At 45.3% G+C, this 17227-nt stretch overlaps 1 protein-coding gene across 1 annotated transcript in view; it reads left to right on the top strand.

The window, feature by feature from the left end:
• The first annotated feature begins 2274 nt into the window (after window positions 1-2274).
• Window positions 2275-17227, top strand: part of ELP1 (elongator acetyltransferase complex subunit 1) — a 32693-nt gene continuing 17740 nt past the window's right edge. The window contains exons 1-17 of the mRNA XM_084225476.1: window positions 2275-2495; window positions 3537-3689; window positions 5285-5366; window positions 7301-7381; window positions 8059-8144; window positions 8708-8807; window positions 9688-9778; window positions 10267-10390; window positions 10950-11040; window positions 12086-12316; window positions 12590-12760; window positions 13367-13466; window positions 14089-14271; window positions 15074-15180; window positions 15671-15774; window positions 16582-16635; window positions 16733-16838. Coding sequence (XP_084081602.1) covers window positions 2346-2495; window positions 3537-3689; window positions 5285-5366; window positions 7301-7381; window positions 8059-8144; window positions 8708-8807; window positions 9688-9778; window positions 10267-10390; window positions 10950-11040; window positions 12086-12316; window positions 12590-12760; window positions 13367-13466; window positions 14089-14271; window positions 15074-15180; window positions 15671-15774; window positions 16582-16635; window positions 16733-16838 — 2014 coding nt within the window. The 5' untranslated portion in view covers window positions 2275-2345. The remainder of the gene's footprint in view (window positions 2496-3536; window positions 3690-5284; window positions 5367-7300; window positions 7382-8058; window positions 8145-8707; window positions 8808-9687; window positions 9779-10266; window positions 10391-10949; window positions 11041-12085; window positions 12317-12589; window positions 12761-13366; window positions 13467-14088; window positions 14272-15073; window positions 15181-15670; window positions 15775-16581; window positions 16636-16732; window positions 16839-17227) is intronic.

Genomic DNA, 17227 nt, shown 5'->3' on the forward strand with positions numbered 1-17227 from the left:
GGGCGACGGCGGCCGGCGCCTGGCACGGGGCTGGCCCGAGCCTGGCACCGCTTGTACCAGCGCCCGGCTGGGGCGGGGGCGCACCCGAGCCGCTCGCCGCTCGGGGATTTTGGGAGGGGGGAGCGGAGTGGCGGCGCCGCAAGCCGCAGCCGCCGGCGGGAATACCTGCGGCGGCCGCCGCCCCGCGCTTCCTGCCCGGCCGGTCTGCGGCGGTGCCGGCGGGGCGGGGCCCCGGCAGCGGTCCCGGGACAGCGGCAGGAACGCGACGGCGGAGCTGGAGAGCAGCGGGGCGCGGGATGTCAGCTACAGCCGCGGGAAAAATAGCAGCAACAATATAGGGCATTTCCGACGGGTTTCGGGAAGAAAGTGATTCATCAGGGTGATGCCACCTACGGAAGGCAAGCAAGCAGAGAGGGACGGCTCGTGGGCTAGATGGGACCAGCAAGTGCCATCTGCCATGGGAGCACTTCTCTCCGGAACTGCAAAACCACCGGGTGGTGGATGCAGACGCTGCTAAAGGCACGGCTGTGCAGTCAGCTGGGGCAACTCAGCTCAGTCAAGCACATTTCACAGGGTAAGAACAGTGGTAAATTGGTGAGCTGGGACACTGGAGGCTGATATGATCAAGCTGTGCCAAAGGAAAAAGCCTCTGGAAAAGATACTGCAAGGAATAGGATCTTTCCACTGGCCTAAACTGCCAAACTGTAGAGAACATAAACCTGATTACAGCTTGCAAAATTTACAGATTGCCATAGACAAAAACAATTTGTCTCATATTTGTCTTTTCTTGGTATTTGGCCAGCAGACTGGAATCACAAAGAATCACAGAATTGTTAGGGTTGGAAGGGATCTCTGGAGACCATCTAGTCCAACCCTCCCTGCCAAGGCAGGATCACCTAGAGTAGAATGCATTGAGGTAGGATTTTAATATCTCTGGAGAGGGAAACTACAACCTCCCTGGGCAGCCTGTTCTGTGCTCTGTCAACTTCAACATAAAGTTCTTCCTCGTGCCGAGGTGAAATTTTTGTGGTTTAGTTTATGGCCATAGTTTCTTATCCTGTCACTGGGCACCACTGAAAAGAATATGGCATCATCTTCTTGTTACCTGCCTTGGAAATATTTGGATGCATTGATGAGATCCCCTCTCAGTCTTTTCTGGACTGAACAGGCCCAGATCCCACAGTCTCTCCTCATAAGAGAGAAGCTCCAGGCCCCAAATCATGTTTGTCTCCACTGGACCTTCTCCAATGGCTCCATGTCTTTCCTAGACATCATCAAAACTGACTGAGTCTAGCTCTGCTAGGAAAAGGGGGAAGTGTGAAGGGTATAACTGATTGCATGATGTCCTTCTTTCCCCTGAAGGCTGAACTACCTTCTCCCCTAAGCCAAGCCTGGAGGGAGGTGGCAGAGTGTGACAGAAGCAGTGGCATCAGGACAGCACTAACCCACGTGAAGGCTGGCCTGTAAGTGCCTTGGAAGCCTCAGCTGGAGTGCTTCAGCTGGCTAGTGTCCAAATGACTCCAAAATAATCATCCTGCTCCCACTGTTGTCTTATACACTGGCACTGGCAAGGCTGCACATCAAGTGCCATGTCCAGTTCCTGGCTGCTCGCTTTAAAAAGGACATTGATGTGCTGCAGCATGTTTGGGAAAAGGAACAAGGCTCACGAAAGAACCAGAAAACATGCCTTATGAGAACTAGCTGAGGAACTAGCTGGGGTTGTTTGATCTCCAGAAGAGGAGGCTCAGGGCTGACCCCATTGCTCTCTAAAACTCCCTGAAAGGAGGGTGTAGTGAGGGGGGGTCAGTCTCTCCTGCAGTGCCTGCAGTGAGAGGACAAGAGGAAATGGCCTCAATCTGAGACATGGGAGATTCAGATTAGATATTAGAAAAAAAATTATCACTGTCAGGGTGGTCAGGCATTGGAACAGTTTCCCTGGGGAGGCGGTGGAGTCCCCCATCCCTTTTGTTTAAGCATCTGGATCTGGAGATGTGGTTTAAGAGTTAGTGGCAGCGCCGGGTAGATGGTTGGACTGGGTGACCTTAAAGCTCTCCACCCGACTCGGTGATCCGGTTATTTGTGCGGGCTCACAGGGAGCTGAGCTCCTGAGGACCCGCAGCGCTGCACTAGCCGCCTCAGACGCGGCGGCTGGCAGCGGCAGGCCCGGCTCTCCGGCACGGCCCGCCGAGGGAAGGACAGGCCGCGCTCCGCCCTGCCAGAGCGGCCCCCGCGCACGGCGCCTGCGCCGCCCGCCCGCGCTGCGCGACATGGCGGCGCCGTGAGGCGGCCCCGGTGCGTGGTGTGCCTCGCTGCCCGGCCTCCATCGTTCGCTCCCTCCCTCCGCCATGAGGAACCTACGGCTGCTGCGGACCGGCGGATGCCGCTCTGCCGCCGCCACGGGCACCCCGCAGTGCTTCTGCGTCGGCGCCGAGCCCGGCGCGGTTCTCGTGGGCTCCCAGTACGGGCTGGTGGAGCTGCGCCCCGGCGGGGACTCGGTGAGAGCCGCGGCTGCGGGCCAGGGTTCTGGTGCTTGCCGGCGTGTTGGGGTCGGCTTTGGTTGCAAAGCCTCCGCCAGCGGGAGCTCGCCGGGAACTCGCCCGTCTCCTGACGCGACTCCCCCTTGGCGGCGGTGTCTGCGCCGTCTTGGACCCTCCCGCTGCTCCCCGCCGCCACTTGCTGCTGTCTCACGGTGCTGTGGAAGACCTCCGTGGCTGAAGAGGCTCTCTGTGCTTCTAAAATACTAAAAATGCCTTTTTAAAAGCGTGGCTGTGTTAGACGCGTGTCGTTCGCGTGGTTTTGTCTTAACCAGGCGAACAGGTCATCCGGGCAGGTTCGCATCCGGACAGGTTCACAAAACAGAACCAAGCAGGCAAAGAGATGGTGAAGAGTACAAGAGGAAACTTTGGAAACTTTGCATTTGGGGGGAAAACACGTCAACATACCGCTAAAATAATAGAATGCTATTGAGTCATGAATTCCTGTTAGAACTGTGTTGCTTTCTTCCCACTGTGCAACTCCGAGGCATCTGATTCCTTCAGTACATTCAATTCTGAAATTAACTGACAAAAAACCTTTGGAGCTTTTCAGGGATTTAACTTTCAAAGATTCCTGTACCTTAACCATCCAAATGATTTTCCTTAGAAATTTTTTTTTATTCTGTGTCTATTAGTCTTCATGTCCCCTTAAGGGCAGTGGGACACTTTAAGCGGCTCCCCATGCACTTCTTAATGTTGATAACCTTGGTGATGTGTGGAACGGGTTTAGAAAGATAATTAGCAGGGCAAATTGGAAGTTGTGTATTGTTTACTCCCATATATGGGTTTTCTCATTTTCTTCTATCACTTTTACCATAAGTGAAGATAAGTACTTTCGGGGTGGCTTTTTTCTGGTGCCATTCACACTCTCTCTTCTACTGTATAGTGCTTTGTGTAACTGCAATAGGATGAAATATACCTATGTCTTTTACAAGTCATTTCTGCAAAAGTCCCAAGGAGGTGGATGTATAATTAGTAAGCCGTGTGCCTTCCTGTATCAAGGTGTCAAGAGAAGTTTCCCTGACTGTGGATGGGTTCTTGCCTGAGGATGGAAGTGGCTGCATCGTGGGTGTTGAAGATCTTCCAGAGCAGGAGAGTGTGTGTGTTGCTACAGCAGCTGGAGACATCCTACTGTGCAATCTGAGCACAAAACAGGTAACATGGCAGGAAAGACTCAACAGTACTGTGGAAATTCAGAGGAAAGAGTAACAATTAAAATTTCTTTAGTGGCCCATTGTACACATTGCATACTGAGCTGTGGCTAGTCTCCAGTCTCTGGGCAGACAAGCTGATTTTTGTGGTAAACTTAGGAATGACTAAAGACAGAATATATACTCTGTAAAAGAACTTGAATTGAAATGATGGTTTGCCTGTCCGCAGCCTGAGTCCTCTAAGTTTGCTCAGTGGGCTCCCAGCAGCAAAGGATCTGCTGGAGAGTCTTACAGAAACATGGTATCGGTGAGACTAGGTAAAGAATAATCTATTCATAATCCACTGTGTAGCTATCAGTTGATACATATTGACATGATTTAGGATATGCAGAAACTGAGATACTTGCTTTCTCTTCCTTCCTCAGTGTCTTGTATCATCTTCAGCAAGACACCACAACAGCACCCTGTGAAATCTGAATCAGTTCCCACCATACCAGTCCAACAGTGCAGGTTTAAGTGAACATGAGATGATAGTGGTCTGTCTGGGTTAGCTGTAAAATTGTGGTTATTTGCAGCTTGTCTGTTCTGGTTCATTTGCAGATACTTGATTTGCAGATACCACTTAAATGTGCAGTTAGCTGTACCTGAAAAATGGGCCCTGTATTGCAATTTACAACATATCATGAGAGAATAGAAATTAACAGAGGTTTGTTTTTTTTCTTTTCTTTTTTTTTTGCTGTGATAGTTGCATCAGAGAACAGGTTTAACTTCAGTTTCTTTATTTTGTGGGGTTTTGGCTTACTTTTCTGGTTTTTTGCTTTACTTTCCAGTCTTCTTTTGGTGCAGTCTGGGCACCAAGAAGGAGGTCTGGAAGACTCTTCTGCTTATTCTGAAACTCTCTCTATGTGAGTGATAGTTACCCTGTTGACAGGTGCCCAGTCTCGCTTTTCTTACCTGGAAAGATTGTGATACCCAAGTCTAATTTCTTGAATGGCGTCATCTTGCTTTTTATCACAACATGTGGTATATTTGTCGTTCCATGCCTTTTGCAAATCAGGGTAAACATGCATAACAAAAGTTCTCTGCCTGCTGCTATTACGTACTCATGAAGGCCCAGTAAAACTCGCCCAATTTTCCATAAACTTTGACATTGGTGCAGGTATATACAGTTGTCAAGTTCAGCATTCACCGGCTGGTCAGAGTTCACCTGTGTGTTGGAATTCTCTAGGTAAGAATCATTATGTTTGTGTTTTGTTACTGAAGAATATTTACCAATGTAATCACAGGTCCTATCAGGCCATATTTGTATTGACACTGTATGTACTGACATAAGACTGAGCGTTGCAGAATAAAGCTCTTTCTAAAACGGTATATGGTAGAAGGTGATAGACTCTACATTACCTGGGCTCTCATTCATAAACATTCTGGAACCGTTTTTCGTCAAAAATGTGTCCTTTGTTTTGTTCAACATGAAGCGTGAAGTTAGACTTTAGATTTTTTTTAAGTGGAAGGCAATTTTCTTTTCCCTTGGTGACTGTTTGCTTTTGTGCTGGGACAGTGCTGCACTCATGTTCCTGTGATCTTATTTTGATCTTGCAGGTGGAATGTGTTGGAACTGTGGACAGTGGTCTGAGTGTGATGAGCTGGAGTCCTGACCAAGAGCTTGTTTTGCTTGCAACAGGTATCAACAACAGCCTGTAAGCTTTCTGCCTGTAGGAGTCAAACTCTCTATGGCCAAAGCACAAAACGTAACCAAGATTGAGAGAGACAACAAAAAAGTTATGAGACTTTTTGACTAGGACTTTTTAAGTCCTAGTTTGAGACTAGGACTTAAAGTGGAAAAAAGTCTACCAGATCCTATATATTAGATTTCATTTCATGGTTCATAAGGTGTTTCAGAGATTGAAGTAGAAATTGGTTAGGCCCAAAAAGCTGCTTTGTGGAAGAGTTTTTCTTCCCAGAGAGTACATTTGATCTTGCCCCAAAACTTAAAGACTTATTTATATCCCCATTTGGCTTCTTCATAACAAAAACTGTTTCTTGGCCTTTGGTATGAAGTATATGTGTCACAGGCCCTAATTAACTACAGGTGTGACTCATCTAGAAAATAAAATTAACTTCAGACAAAACAGAAGCATAGAGTGCTTGAGACTAAAGGAAACTCTGGAGATTGCTTATTCCAACCACCTTGCTCAATGTGTGTTTACCTAGAGCAAGTTGTTTGGGGATTTTGCCCAGTTAGGTTTAAGACCCCCACAACCCTCTGGGCATCCTGTTTCTATCTGTTACTGCCCTCAGAGTAAGAAAAAAAACCTTTTCCTAGGTTTTAAGGGAATTTTCTGTATTTTAGTTTGTGCCCAATGTCTCTTGTGCTGTCCCTCAGCAACACAAACAGCATGGCTGTGTCTTCTTTACTGTACCCCACCTCCCACATAATATATTTACACATGCTGATGAGATTCTTACCTGGAAAGATTGTACCTGAAGCCTTCTCTCCAGGGCAGTCTGGCTTGTCTCAGCCTCCACTCATGTGACAGATTTTTCAAGCCCTTAATCATAATTTTGACACTTTGCAAGACTCACTCCAGTATGTCCTTGTCTGTCTTGCACTAGGACTCCAGAAATGGAGTCAGCATTCCATGTGTCTCACCAGCCCTGAGTAGAAGAGCAAGATCACCTCCCACAACCTGCTGGCAGCACTCCTAATGCAGCCAGGATGCTGTTCACCTGTGCAGCAGGGCGTACTGCTAGCTAGTTCAACTTGGTGCCTCAGGAAACATAGTTTACCATTTCTTGCCAAGCTGCTCTCCAGCCACTTAATTCCTAGTCTCTCTTAGTTCCTGAGATTATTATTTTCCATATTCAGGACATCTTTTTCTTGTTGAGCTTTATGAAGTTCTGGGCAGCCCATCTTGCCTACATGACAGGGTCCCTGTGTACGGCAGCACAACCTTCTGCTGTACCTGCTCCTTTTCCCAGTTCTGTGTCATCTACAAACTTGCAAAGGGTCCCATTCTCTGGGTCATTAAGGGCAATGTTAATCATTGCCCCTAGTGTCCAGGGACACGCCAGTGACTGACCTTGAGCTGCACTTACTGACAGTGCTAGCAAGCTTTTGGGCTTGGCAGTTCGGCTGGTTCTCACTGTCCTCTTATCTATCACATACTTCATGGGTTTGTCTCTGATGATGTTGTGGCACACAACATCAAAAGCCTTATTAGAGTCAAGCTAAATGAAATCCGTTGTTCTCCCCAAGCTGGTCATCATCTGGTAGGAGGTTATCAGGATGGTATGATTTCCTCTTCATAAATCTATGGTGACTGTTGCCAGTAGCCTCCTTGTCCTTCATATCTCCAGAGAAAAGGAACCAGGTATTTGTTTGGAAGGTGGAAAAACTTATTAAGGTTAGGCCAGGAAGCATATTTTTGAGGAAAAAAGCTTGGAAGTGCTCTGTTCCAGTTCGAGGTTTCATGCTTTAAAGGATATGTTCTCTCTAGCACCACACTTTCTGTATTCAGATCCATGACAGAGCAATAGGAGCACACAGGAGAACACTTGAGTTTTTATTTGCTGCAGATACCATTACCAATACTGTATTTAATGTCCGCCTTGCAGGTCAGCAGACACTCATCATGATGACAAGGGATTTTGAACCAATTTCTGAGAAGCAAATCCACCAAGATGAGTTTGGAGAAGGTGAGAGGTGCACTGAAATTAAGTTGCCCTAGCTGATGTAGTTGATATGTTGTAAGCACATGAAAAGTAAGGAAATGGAGCTGAGCACTTTGAGGCTCCAGGAGACGTTTTATTTAGATTGTAATGCTGCTGGACAGCTGAAGGGTAAAGTCAATATTGTTACTTGTCAGCATAAATTCAAGTAAGTTCCATGTACCGAAGTACTTTCTAGACTACGTAACTTCCAAGCAGGTTTTTAGAATAAAATCTGGGAAGAAGGTGTGTCACCGTTGAGTCAGGAATGGGAGTGAGTCAACACATCAACTCTCTTTAGCAGGCTAATATGAGTTTTATTAGAAACCCATTTTTATGCACCGTTCCAATACAGGTGGACTTGACTGGTCATTTAATCAACACCCAGTTGCCATTGGCTAATTAAGAAGATGTCCTTTGGCAAACATGTAATGGGAAAACAACTGTTTAAAACACCAGCTGCAAGATTGTTTTAATTCTTTCTCTCAGCCTTCTCAAAACTCCTCAGAATAATTCCTGGGAAAGTTTATTTGGTGTTCTCTCTCTGACCAGACTGTGGCATTCACAAAGGTGTGGGTTGCTTGAGGCTGTGGTTGTGTACATAATGCACAGTAGTTAAGGTATTATCTGTAAATCTTCCATTACAAGGATTATTTCTTCTCCAGGAAAGTTTGTTGCTCTTGGCTGGGGTAAAAAGGAGACACAGTTCCATGGATCAGAAGGGAAACAGGCAGCACATCGCAAACAGACGGTATTATACTGCTTTTTTGTGTCTAGCCAATGCTCTCTCACGGAAAACATGCATAAAGAGACTTTCTGTGATGCTGATTTGCCACCACCTTTCTGGTAGTTGTCTTCATATGCTGCTTCTGTTTGTTTCTGTGTTGTCTGAAATCATACATTTTTATCTTTCTTTGATTTCAAGCAAGCATCAGCGAGTACTTACTTTTCAAACAGAGCTCAAAGTAAGATTTGCAGTCATTCCAGCATCAATCTTGAGCAAATCTCAATTCACTATGTGTCCAGCTTCTCCACTGCTGTCTATAAGTAGAGACCTCAGTGGTTGGGAAGGATAGTGTGTGGTCATGTGAAGAGACAGTCATATGCACTTGGAGGAGGAACAGATTGAATTAAATAGTTTTATTTCTAGTGTTTCCTAAAGCACTATTTTGAATAGTGAGTTTTTGACTTACTAGTTTTACACTTTTTAATGGATTGATTTCATCCTAAGACTCTTGAAAGAGCAGTCTGTTTAGACAAAGACAGCAGTTGCCTTCCCAAGCCTTGCTACAACTTTCTTTTGTGTGACTTCAGGAAGTGCTACCAACATCAGCCTGGGATGATGGCAGGCCTCGGGTGACGTGGAGAGGAGACGGGCAGTTTGTTGCAGTGAGTGCTGTCTGTCCAGAGACAGGTATGGCACCCCACTTATTTGAAATACCAGCTTGTGTAAAGGACTTCTTAAGCAGAATCTAGGTAATGCAAGGACTGTTTATGATCTGTTGACCACTTAAAGTGAGGGTGAGTTGAGCTATTTAATCACCCTTTTCTCTGCTCTGATGTTCTCAGAGCCATTTTATACATAAGATATTTTGATTACTTTCTCTGTGGTTTGGTTTTCAGTTCAGTGAAATGCCAGGAGGGAATACTACCTTGCAGATACTATCTGAACTATTTCTTTCACCTGCTCAAGCTTTAAGCAATACCTCATAGGTCTCAATGCCAAATGGATGAATATGTTTGGGTACATATAACCACTGTCCCTCATATTAGAGTTTAGCCTTGCACACTTTTTTAAGATACTGGTGATACTTTTCCCTTGGTTTTGCCCTGAAGTCAAAGAAGTGATGAACATATGCATTACTTCTAAGACTGTAACTGATGTTTTCCATGATAAATACTACTTTTGAGAGTTTAAATGTATTGGTTAACATATTGAACTGCATCAAACCACTGCTATTCCACTTGTTTGGATTTTTACCTTCAGTACTTCAGATTAGGGAGGATTGTAAATTTATAGCACAATTTTAACATTTTTATGGTGAAAGCTGGAGCAGAAAATAATTATGACTGAACTACATCAGACTGAAATTCCTGATACAGTTTCTTTAGTCATTTGGTTACTATGGAAGAACTGCCTGACACAAAATAAATTCTTAGCCCTTAAGGTGCAAAAAGAGAAGTCTCCTTTTTACACATGTGCATCAAAATTTGCTCTTCTACCCTCAAAAAATTAGTAAAGTCTCTTCCCAGTTTTTCTTAGACTTTTTTCTCATTGCTCTCTCAACCTACAGGTGCTCGGAAGGTCCGGGTATGGAGCAGAGAGCTTGTGCTGCAGTCAACAAGTGAGCCTATCTCAGGATTAGAACAAGCACTGTCCTGGAAGTGAGTAGTACTACAGTCTGCATGCTGACAGCAGTGGTGCTTGTTACTCCCTGGTCACAGTCTTTGATCAGCATCATTTTAATTTCTTCAGCGTTTGGTTGATTTTTCCCAAAAGTTGAAGAAAGTTGCCTTCTGATTCAGCATGAGGAAGAGTAGCCCTTTAAACCCTGAAAATCCTAATACTTGCATCACAAGTGGGAAGAAGGGATAGAGTCTCTGCATAAAGTCAGTGTCAAGTGGGTTTGGGCTCAGCTGTATAAAAAGAAATATTACAGGTTCCTTTCCTAGTGCTGACATTTATTTGGTCACCTGTGGCTATCATAAGCTCTGATCTGTGCCAGATCTATGACTGTCTGAACGGTGCTGTGGAAAACACATCCTCTGCTGCCTTTTTCTTCATGTCACTGGAAAAAATGTGAGATGACTGGGGTTTAGACTGGGGTTAGTGATTGTGTGAGCAATGAATTTTCATTTGGCTCTTTTTTAAGGCCCTCAGGAAACCTGATAGCATCTACACAAGAAAAACCCAACAGACATGATGTGGTTTTTTTGGAAAAGAATGGACTTCTTCATGGAGAGTTCACCCTCCCTTTCCAGAAAGGGCAGGTCAAAGTAAGTTCCTTGTCTGGGTTTCTTTGATGAGAGTGTAATGGAGAAGAGGACTAGATCTCTTCCAGATTCTAGAAAGAGGTTTTTAACATAATACTTTGTGTTTATCCTAATGGGAGAAGTGACCTGAAAATAAAGAAGCCTGTGGAGAAGATGCAAGCCTGTAGTGCAAAGACACGTAGTAAAAGGTGATTGTAGCCCTGAGGTACTTCTGTGCTCTATATACTTTATACTAGGCAAATGAATCAAAAGTACTTTTCAGCATGTCAGCCATTGCAAGAGTGAGGTTTTACACTCACATTATCCCAAATCTCTGCTTGGATGCTGAGAGGTCTTTTGACAGATGCTTAACTCGGTGTCAAGGAAAGCAAAGAGAAGGCTGCTGTCATTTTTGTGGCCTCTTCATCTGTCGTCTTCTCAGGATGCCTTGTCAGGAGCTTTGCAATGCACGTGGGCTCTGTTTGTGTGTTAACCAATGTACCTTTTGTTGTTGGAGCACCTCCTGGTCCTGTAAACTTTCTGTGAGCAAGAATATCAGCAACAGCCATGTTTGTTTCTGCAGGTTAATGAAATGCTTTGGAATGCGGATTCTACAATCCTGGCTATATGGCTGGAAGACCTGAAGGTGGAAAACTCCAACCCAAACACTTATGGTGAGAGCACTCCATGGGGCTCTGGCTCTTAATGCTTGCCTGCAAATGTTGTTAGCAGCGGGTACTTACCTGCAGGGTAAGAGACACTGTGGAGGCTTGCAAGTGGCTTTGAGACCACTGTGCTGGTGTCATGGTTAACCACAGACAGCAGCCAAGCCTCACAGAGTCACTTGCCCACTTCCCCACCAGCAATATCAGGGAGAGAATCAGGTAGGTAAAAGCTGAAAAACTCATGGGTTGAGTAGCAGTTTACTATGAAAAAGAAAAAGTCATGCATGCCATAAAAAGCAAAGCAAGGAATTAATTCACTGCTTCCCCTGAGTAGGCAGGTATTCAGCCATCTCCAGCACAGCAGGGCCCCATTATGTGTAACGGTTACTTCTGTTACCATTGAAGAAAAATGTGATCAGTCCAAATATCCCACTCTTCCTCATTCTTCTTCTCACTTTATATATGAACATGATGTCATGTGGTCTGAAATATCCCTTTAATCAGGTGGGGTCACCTGTCCTGCCGGTGTGCCCTCCTGACCTCCTATGCATCCCCAGGTTCTTTGCCAGTTTGGCACTACAAAAAGAAGAAAATACCTTGGGTGTCTGTAAGCCATACTCAGCAATAACTAAAACATCACTTATCCATGCTGTGTTCAGCACAAATCCAAAACACTGTCTCATACTTGATACTGTGAAGAAAATTAACTGAGCCAAAACCAGCTCAGCTGGTGAGGAAGAACTGATAGCTCAGCCTGAGTTTGAAGCATCTTCCAGGCTGCTGTAGCTGGAAGTGGTACAAATGGAATAGTAAAGGTGTGAGTCCTTCATTAAACAAGGGTACTGTCTCAAAGGGTAGCTCAGTGAATTTTAGGATTGACTTTGGCAGTGTGTGGTTTTCTTGTGCTGTTTTATGACATAGGTCATGGACAGAAGACTAGAACTGTATTTTAATTGCACTTAACCCACCCGTAGAAGGGCAGTGGTGGTTGGGGGGGGAGGGTTTGAGCTGGGTTTCAAATACTAATCTGTAGTAACTACTTGTTTTTCTGCAGTTCAGCTGTGGACCATGGGCAACTATCACTGGTACTTAAAGCAAAGTCTACACTTCGGTAGCTTGGAGGAAAATCAGGTGGTGTCACTGCTATGGGACCGAGAGAACCTGTATAGACTACATATACTCTGCCAGGGCTGGCATTACCTCTTCTACGACTGGCACTGGACCACAGACCATGGGCTGGGGGAGAATAGTCAGCATATGGCAAATGTGGCTGTTATAGATGGAGGTAAGCAGTGGGACAGCTTTCCAGCTCTAGGGTCAGAAAAGGTGGGGTAGCCTTTTGTATTCAGTTCTTCTTTTAGTTGTTTCTACAACGCTTTTAGGGAGGGATCCATGTAATTTATAGATGCTTCAGGGTTAGCTCAATGAAGATAACCACTAAGAGCACACCAGCCATTTTCCTGTAACATTATTTCTGCTTCCATTAAAGATGCAGGAAGAGCTTCACTAACATTTCAGCTGGGGTTCATCTTGGATTTTCTTCTCTTTTCTTCCACAGATAAAGTGCTTGTCACAGCCTTCCAGCATGCTGTGGTGCCTCCACCCATGTGTACCTATGAGCTCCAGCTCCAACAGGCAGTTAATCAGGTTGCATTTCACACAGATCCCAAACACAGTGGGGACATGGCTGTCCTGGATGCTGATAACAGGATCTCTGTGTACAGATATGGTGAGAGCATGTTGCAGCCTTGTTAAAAGAAACCATGTGTTCCTGAGAATAGTACCTTAGGAGACTAGTAAGGTGATGGTCACTTAAATCTTTACACAAGACATACTTGGTTTAAGTGTGAGTTCAAGCTCTGCTCTCCTTTCCAGTAGTTTGACTGGCATAGAAGCATTTTGGTGGTGCATTGACTTTGTGAGGAGACAGTGTTTGGCGCTTGACTATGTCATTGCGCTGGTAATATTCCCCTGCCTAGCTTCAGCTTGAGTGCAGCACATGGTATCTTGCATAAGCTGTTTTGATGGCATGATGATGACTGTCACTGGGAAGTGTCTGAGAACCTGTCTGGGGCACCCAGCACTTCCCAAAGCAGTTCTATACACAGTGTACAGTGAGGAAACAGCTGTTTTGTACTGCAGTGTTGGAATATGACTGTCTTTCTCAAAGTGAGTGTTAATGAGAATTAACATTTTAGCTGTAAAAGTAGGGATGACATTTTCTGATTTTTTTAATACTTCTACGTAGCATCTATTTTTTGCAAAGATTGAAGATTGAAGGGGCTCTGATGGGTGGCTCTCTTAACTCAGCTTTGTTCTGCTTTGTGTTTGCTAGGACAGAGTACAGTGAATGACCCTTCTGTCAAGCTTGGAGCTGTGGGAGGAAATGGCTTTAAAGCAGCTGTAGAAACACCATACCTGGATAAAATCTACAGGTAATATAGAACTACTACAGCTGTAGAGGGGAGAAGAGGGTTGTACCTCACTAGATGCTTTAGAGGTCACAGCTCTTACCACTTGTCTCAAGATTTTTAAGAGGCTGTCAGATAATATGATTTCATTTTGTGGACACTGTGCCTGCAACTAGTACTTTGAAAAGCCCTTTACTGAGGTCTCAATCTAGCAGAACCAGTGATTTTTAATGACAGCAGTGAGATATCTCTTCCTGTGCCTTCCTGTGCCTGGTGCACAAAGGAATGATGGTGCAGTGCCCAGGCCCATGATCACATCACACAGAGCAACAAAGCTGTGTGCATTAGGCAGAGACAGTGATGGGGTTCAAAATCCCACCATGATCCCTGTTTGTTCCTAGTTGGCATGGAAGCAGTACTACATAAGGAAAACAGATGGAGTTTCCTAGGTCTCATCCTTTATCTCCAGCTCAGCTTGTGGCAGGATTCATGCTTTGGGTATTGGCGTTTCTGCACTGGAGCCCTCCCAGCCGTGCTATATATTTAAACAGCCAGGCTGTGCTTAGGAAGTCCTCTGCCTCTTTAGTGAGGTGGCATATTGAAATCAGGTTCTATTTGTGTCCCAACCTCTCCTATTTTGTGACAGAGTTGATGTGAGCAGCAGCAGCAATGAAGTGATGAATCCTCTGGGTCTCCGATTTCTCACCTGGCTGCCAGATGACAGCTTCCTGGTTGTCGGTCAAGGTCAGCATGCTGCTCAGTCTGTCCTTCACCATCTGACTGCAGTGCCTCGCGTGGCTGGAGCTGAAGAAGAGTGCCTGAATTTACGGTACTAGAGATGTGTCAGTTGTGGCTGAAGTCTGAGAACGCTTGCTGGATGGTGCCTAGTCTCTTACTAGTCTGGAAGCCGTGGGTTAAGGAATTTGGCTCCCTTCTGACAGGAGAACCAAACAGCTCATGAAGCTGCCTACTGGTCTGCACTTGCCTGTAGTTAGTCCTGATGCCTACACCCAGTCTGGCAAGGGTGCATGCTAAACATGCCTGTATCAGTACAGGATAGCTCTGTTCCTTGGAATTCGAGGCCCCTGGGGTGGAGGGGATGGCACATGACAGTGAATTCCTCCAATACTTTGCCCACCATTATCAAGGTCCAGGAGGGGACCAGTAGCCTCAAAATTGCTGTCCTCCTCCTTTTCCTCCTCCTCACCTTCTGGTCTTTTGAGCCAGTTGAGCCAAAACCAGACACAAAAGAAAGGCACCTGGGGTGCAGAAATACGGTTCCCAAAGAGATTGGGAGAGCTGCTTTTTGCAGCACTCACCCAGCAAAGACAGAATGATTTACATGTGAACTGTAGAAGAGAAAAAGAGGGGTGTGTTTGCAGAGTGCTGCAGTGCAGGCAGTGACCAGCACAGTCAGGCAGATGCCTGTTGGCTGGAGTTGCTGGTGCTCTGCGGTGCTGCTGTCAGCTGACATAGGTGTGAGAAGACTGCAGATCCTTACATGAACAAAGTATGTCCATGCTGGAGATGTGCATCTTTTCATCTGGCTACAAGAAAGGCAGGAACAAGGTATATGCTCTTAAGTGTGTCTGCTGTGACTGACGTTCTGTATGTCCTCTGTCCTCCATCAGGTTGTCAGTGCCTGTAGATGGAGAAGTGATCAGCTTGTACTGCAGCCCAGTGACCAAAACTGTGGCTCTGCAGCTGACTGATAGACGCATCCTAAAATACCTGTGGGGTAAGCTGGGCCCTGTTAAAGTACCTGGTGTTAGGGGTAGTTGTTACATATTTCTTAAAACGTTTACTGAGATGATTTGACTTTCAGGGACTTGAGTGACTCTTGCTGTGTAGTTGGTGCTGCTTTTATATTTCCTCTCCTCTCAGAAATGGGCTGTAATTAGTGATTAATGTCAGAATTCAATTAAAGGTAATTTTATATATATACACATGCATATGTTAACACGAATATGCGCTTACAAAGTTCAGTGCTGACTGACTGCTACATTCATAGATCTTCTCGCTCATTCCACAGTGGAATAAAAGCACTACTGAACCCCTGGAAGCTACCACCTTCTTGTCCACTATGTCATGGATTTCTGTGCCAGCATTCCTCCCCTCTTTCAGATAGTGTAGTCCCAGTTCTGGTTTTCTTAAGATACGTATCATGTGATTTTAATGTCTGAGTTTTTATTTGGCTGGAAAACAATTAGATCTTCTTTGCTCCTTAGAGGCTTCTACTCCAGTCCTTGAGCCCTGGCGGAGTAGCAGTAGCTCTGCTGTTCAGTTCCCCTACCGTTGTGTGCAAACTTCCATCGCAAGGATCGGTGGCGAAGTAAGTAAGACTGCAAGCAGATTAAGTTCCCTACTCAGTTGTTCTCTGTGCCAGGAGTACACCATGGTCTTCTGCCCAGGGCCCAGTAGTACTTGTTCATGATGTTCTGTATAAGGCCCTTTGCAGAGCCAAAAGCTTATCTTCCCTTGCCTTCTAGAGCATTTCTGGTGGATTGCAGTTTACACCCGTTCTATGAATGCAACAAATAATTTCATTAAAAAGTGAGAAAATTCAGATTGGAAATTTCTAGCAGTTACTGCTGTACACTTTCTGAAAGGAATGTTTTGCTTGGTTTTATTTGAACTTAACCTATTAGCTAATATGGCTGCAGTGAGTTACTGCAGATGTCCTGCTACTGGTTTTTCCTGTAGGAGATGGTTTCTTGATAGTTACAACAGCTTAAAGAATGACCAGCTGTTTTGCTGGCATTTCAGGGGTTTCCTTCCTTCAGTGTGCATCCAGCTGTAGGAAGCTGCTTTGCTCAGCTCTGTAGTGGTTTTCCTCTGGTATCCTAGACCAAGTGCTCCTGAATAGAAGAGCCTAGATTTCTAGCATGTCTTTTGCTTCCATTTTGTGACTATTTAGTTACAGGGTAGGCCAAGGTGGATTTTCAGCCAGCAGTGTTTAAAGATGTTCAAGTTTAGGTCCTCCTGGAAGATAGGTTGGATAACTTGCTGCCTGGCTTCTCTTAGTAATTCACATGAGGTACTCATTACCTAATTGTAAGGTACCTCAATCCTGTGCTTGTCAGTGTTGTGAAAGACTGGAGGTTGTGATAGCTCATAGTTGTCATTATTTTAATTGCAGGAGGTGATCTTGGGCCTCACGGATCGATGCCGGTTTTTTGTTAATGATATTGAGGTACAAAGCTTTTCCCCCTCATTTCCTACCCTTTTCCTCTGCCAAAGGCAGCTTCCATACCCTGGTCTAAACTGTGATATACTTCATTTTTTTACAGGTTGCTTCTAACATCACATCATTCGCAACATACAATGAGTTTTTGTTGGTGACAACCAACTCTCACACCTGTCAGTGCTTCTGCTTGAAGAACTTGTCAGTGAAGGGTAAATATCAGCACCGGCTGCCTGTTGCTAACTTGGAGCATTTGTCTTGGAAACACAAGATGTCCCCATTTTTCACATCCAAACCTGTTGTATTTAGGTCCTTCTCAAAGGAAGTGTTAAAGAGATGAGAGTAAGAGACCTGCTTTCAGAAATCCACCAGAGAGCAAGGAGCTCAAGGAACTAACTATATAATCAGGTGGTTTTCACAGGGAAGGGAATTTGTGCTGTAGTTGACTCTTACACTGTTTCCAACAGCCTAGCCCTGCATTCTCCTTCTCTCCATGTTCAAAAGAAGTCTGTGTGCTATTTAAGGGTGTGTGGTAGGGAGGGGATCACTGTAGAAAGAGTTTCTGGTGGTGTCTGGCTATGAGAAGTGTGATGACTTTGGT

This window comes from Fringilla coelebs (genome assembly GCF_963513975.1).
Source record: "Fringilla coelebs genome assembly, chromosome: Z".
Taxonomy (NCBI): Eukaryota; Metazoa; Chordata; class Aves; order Passeriformes; family Fringillidae; genus Fringilla; species Fringilla coelebs.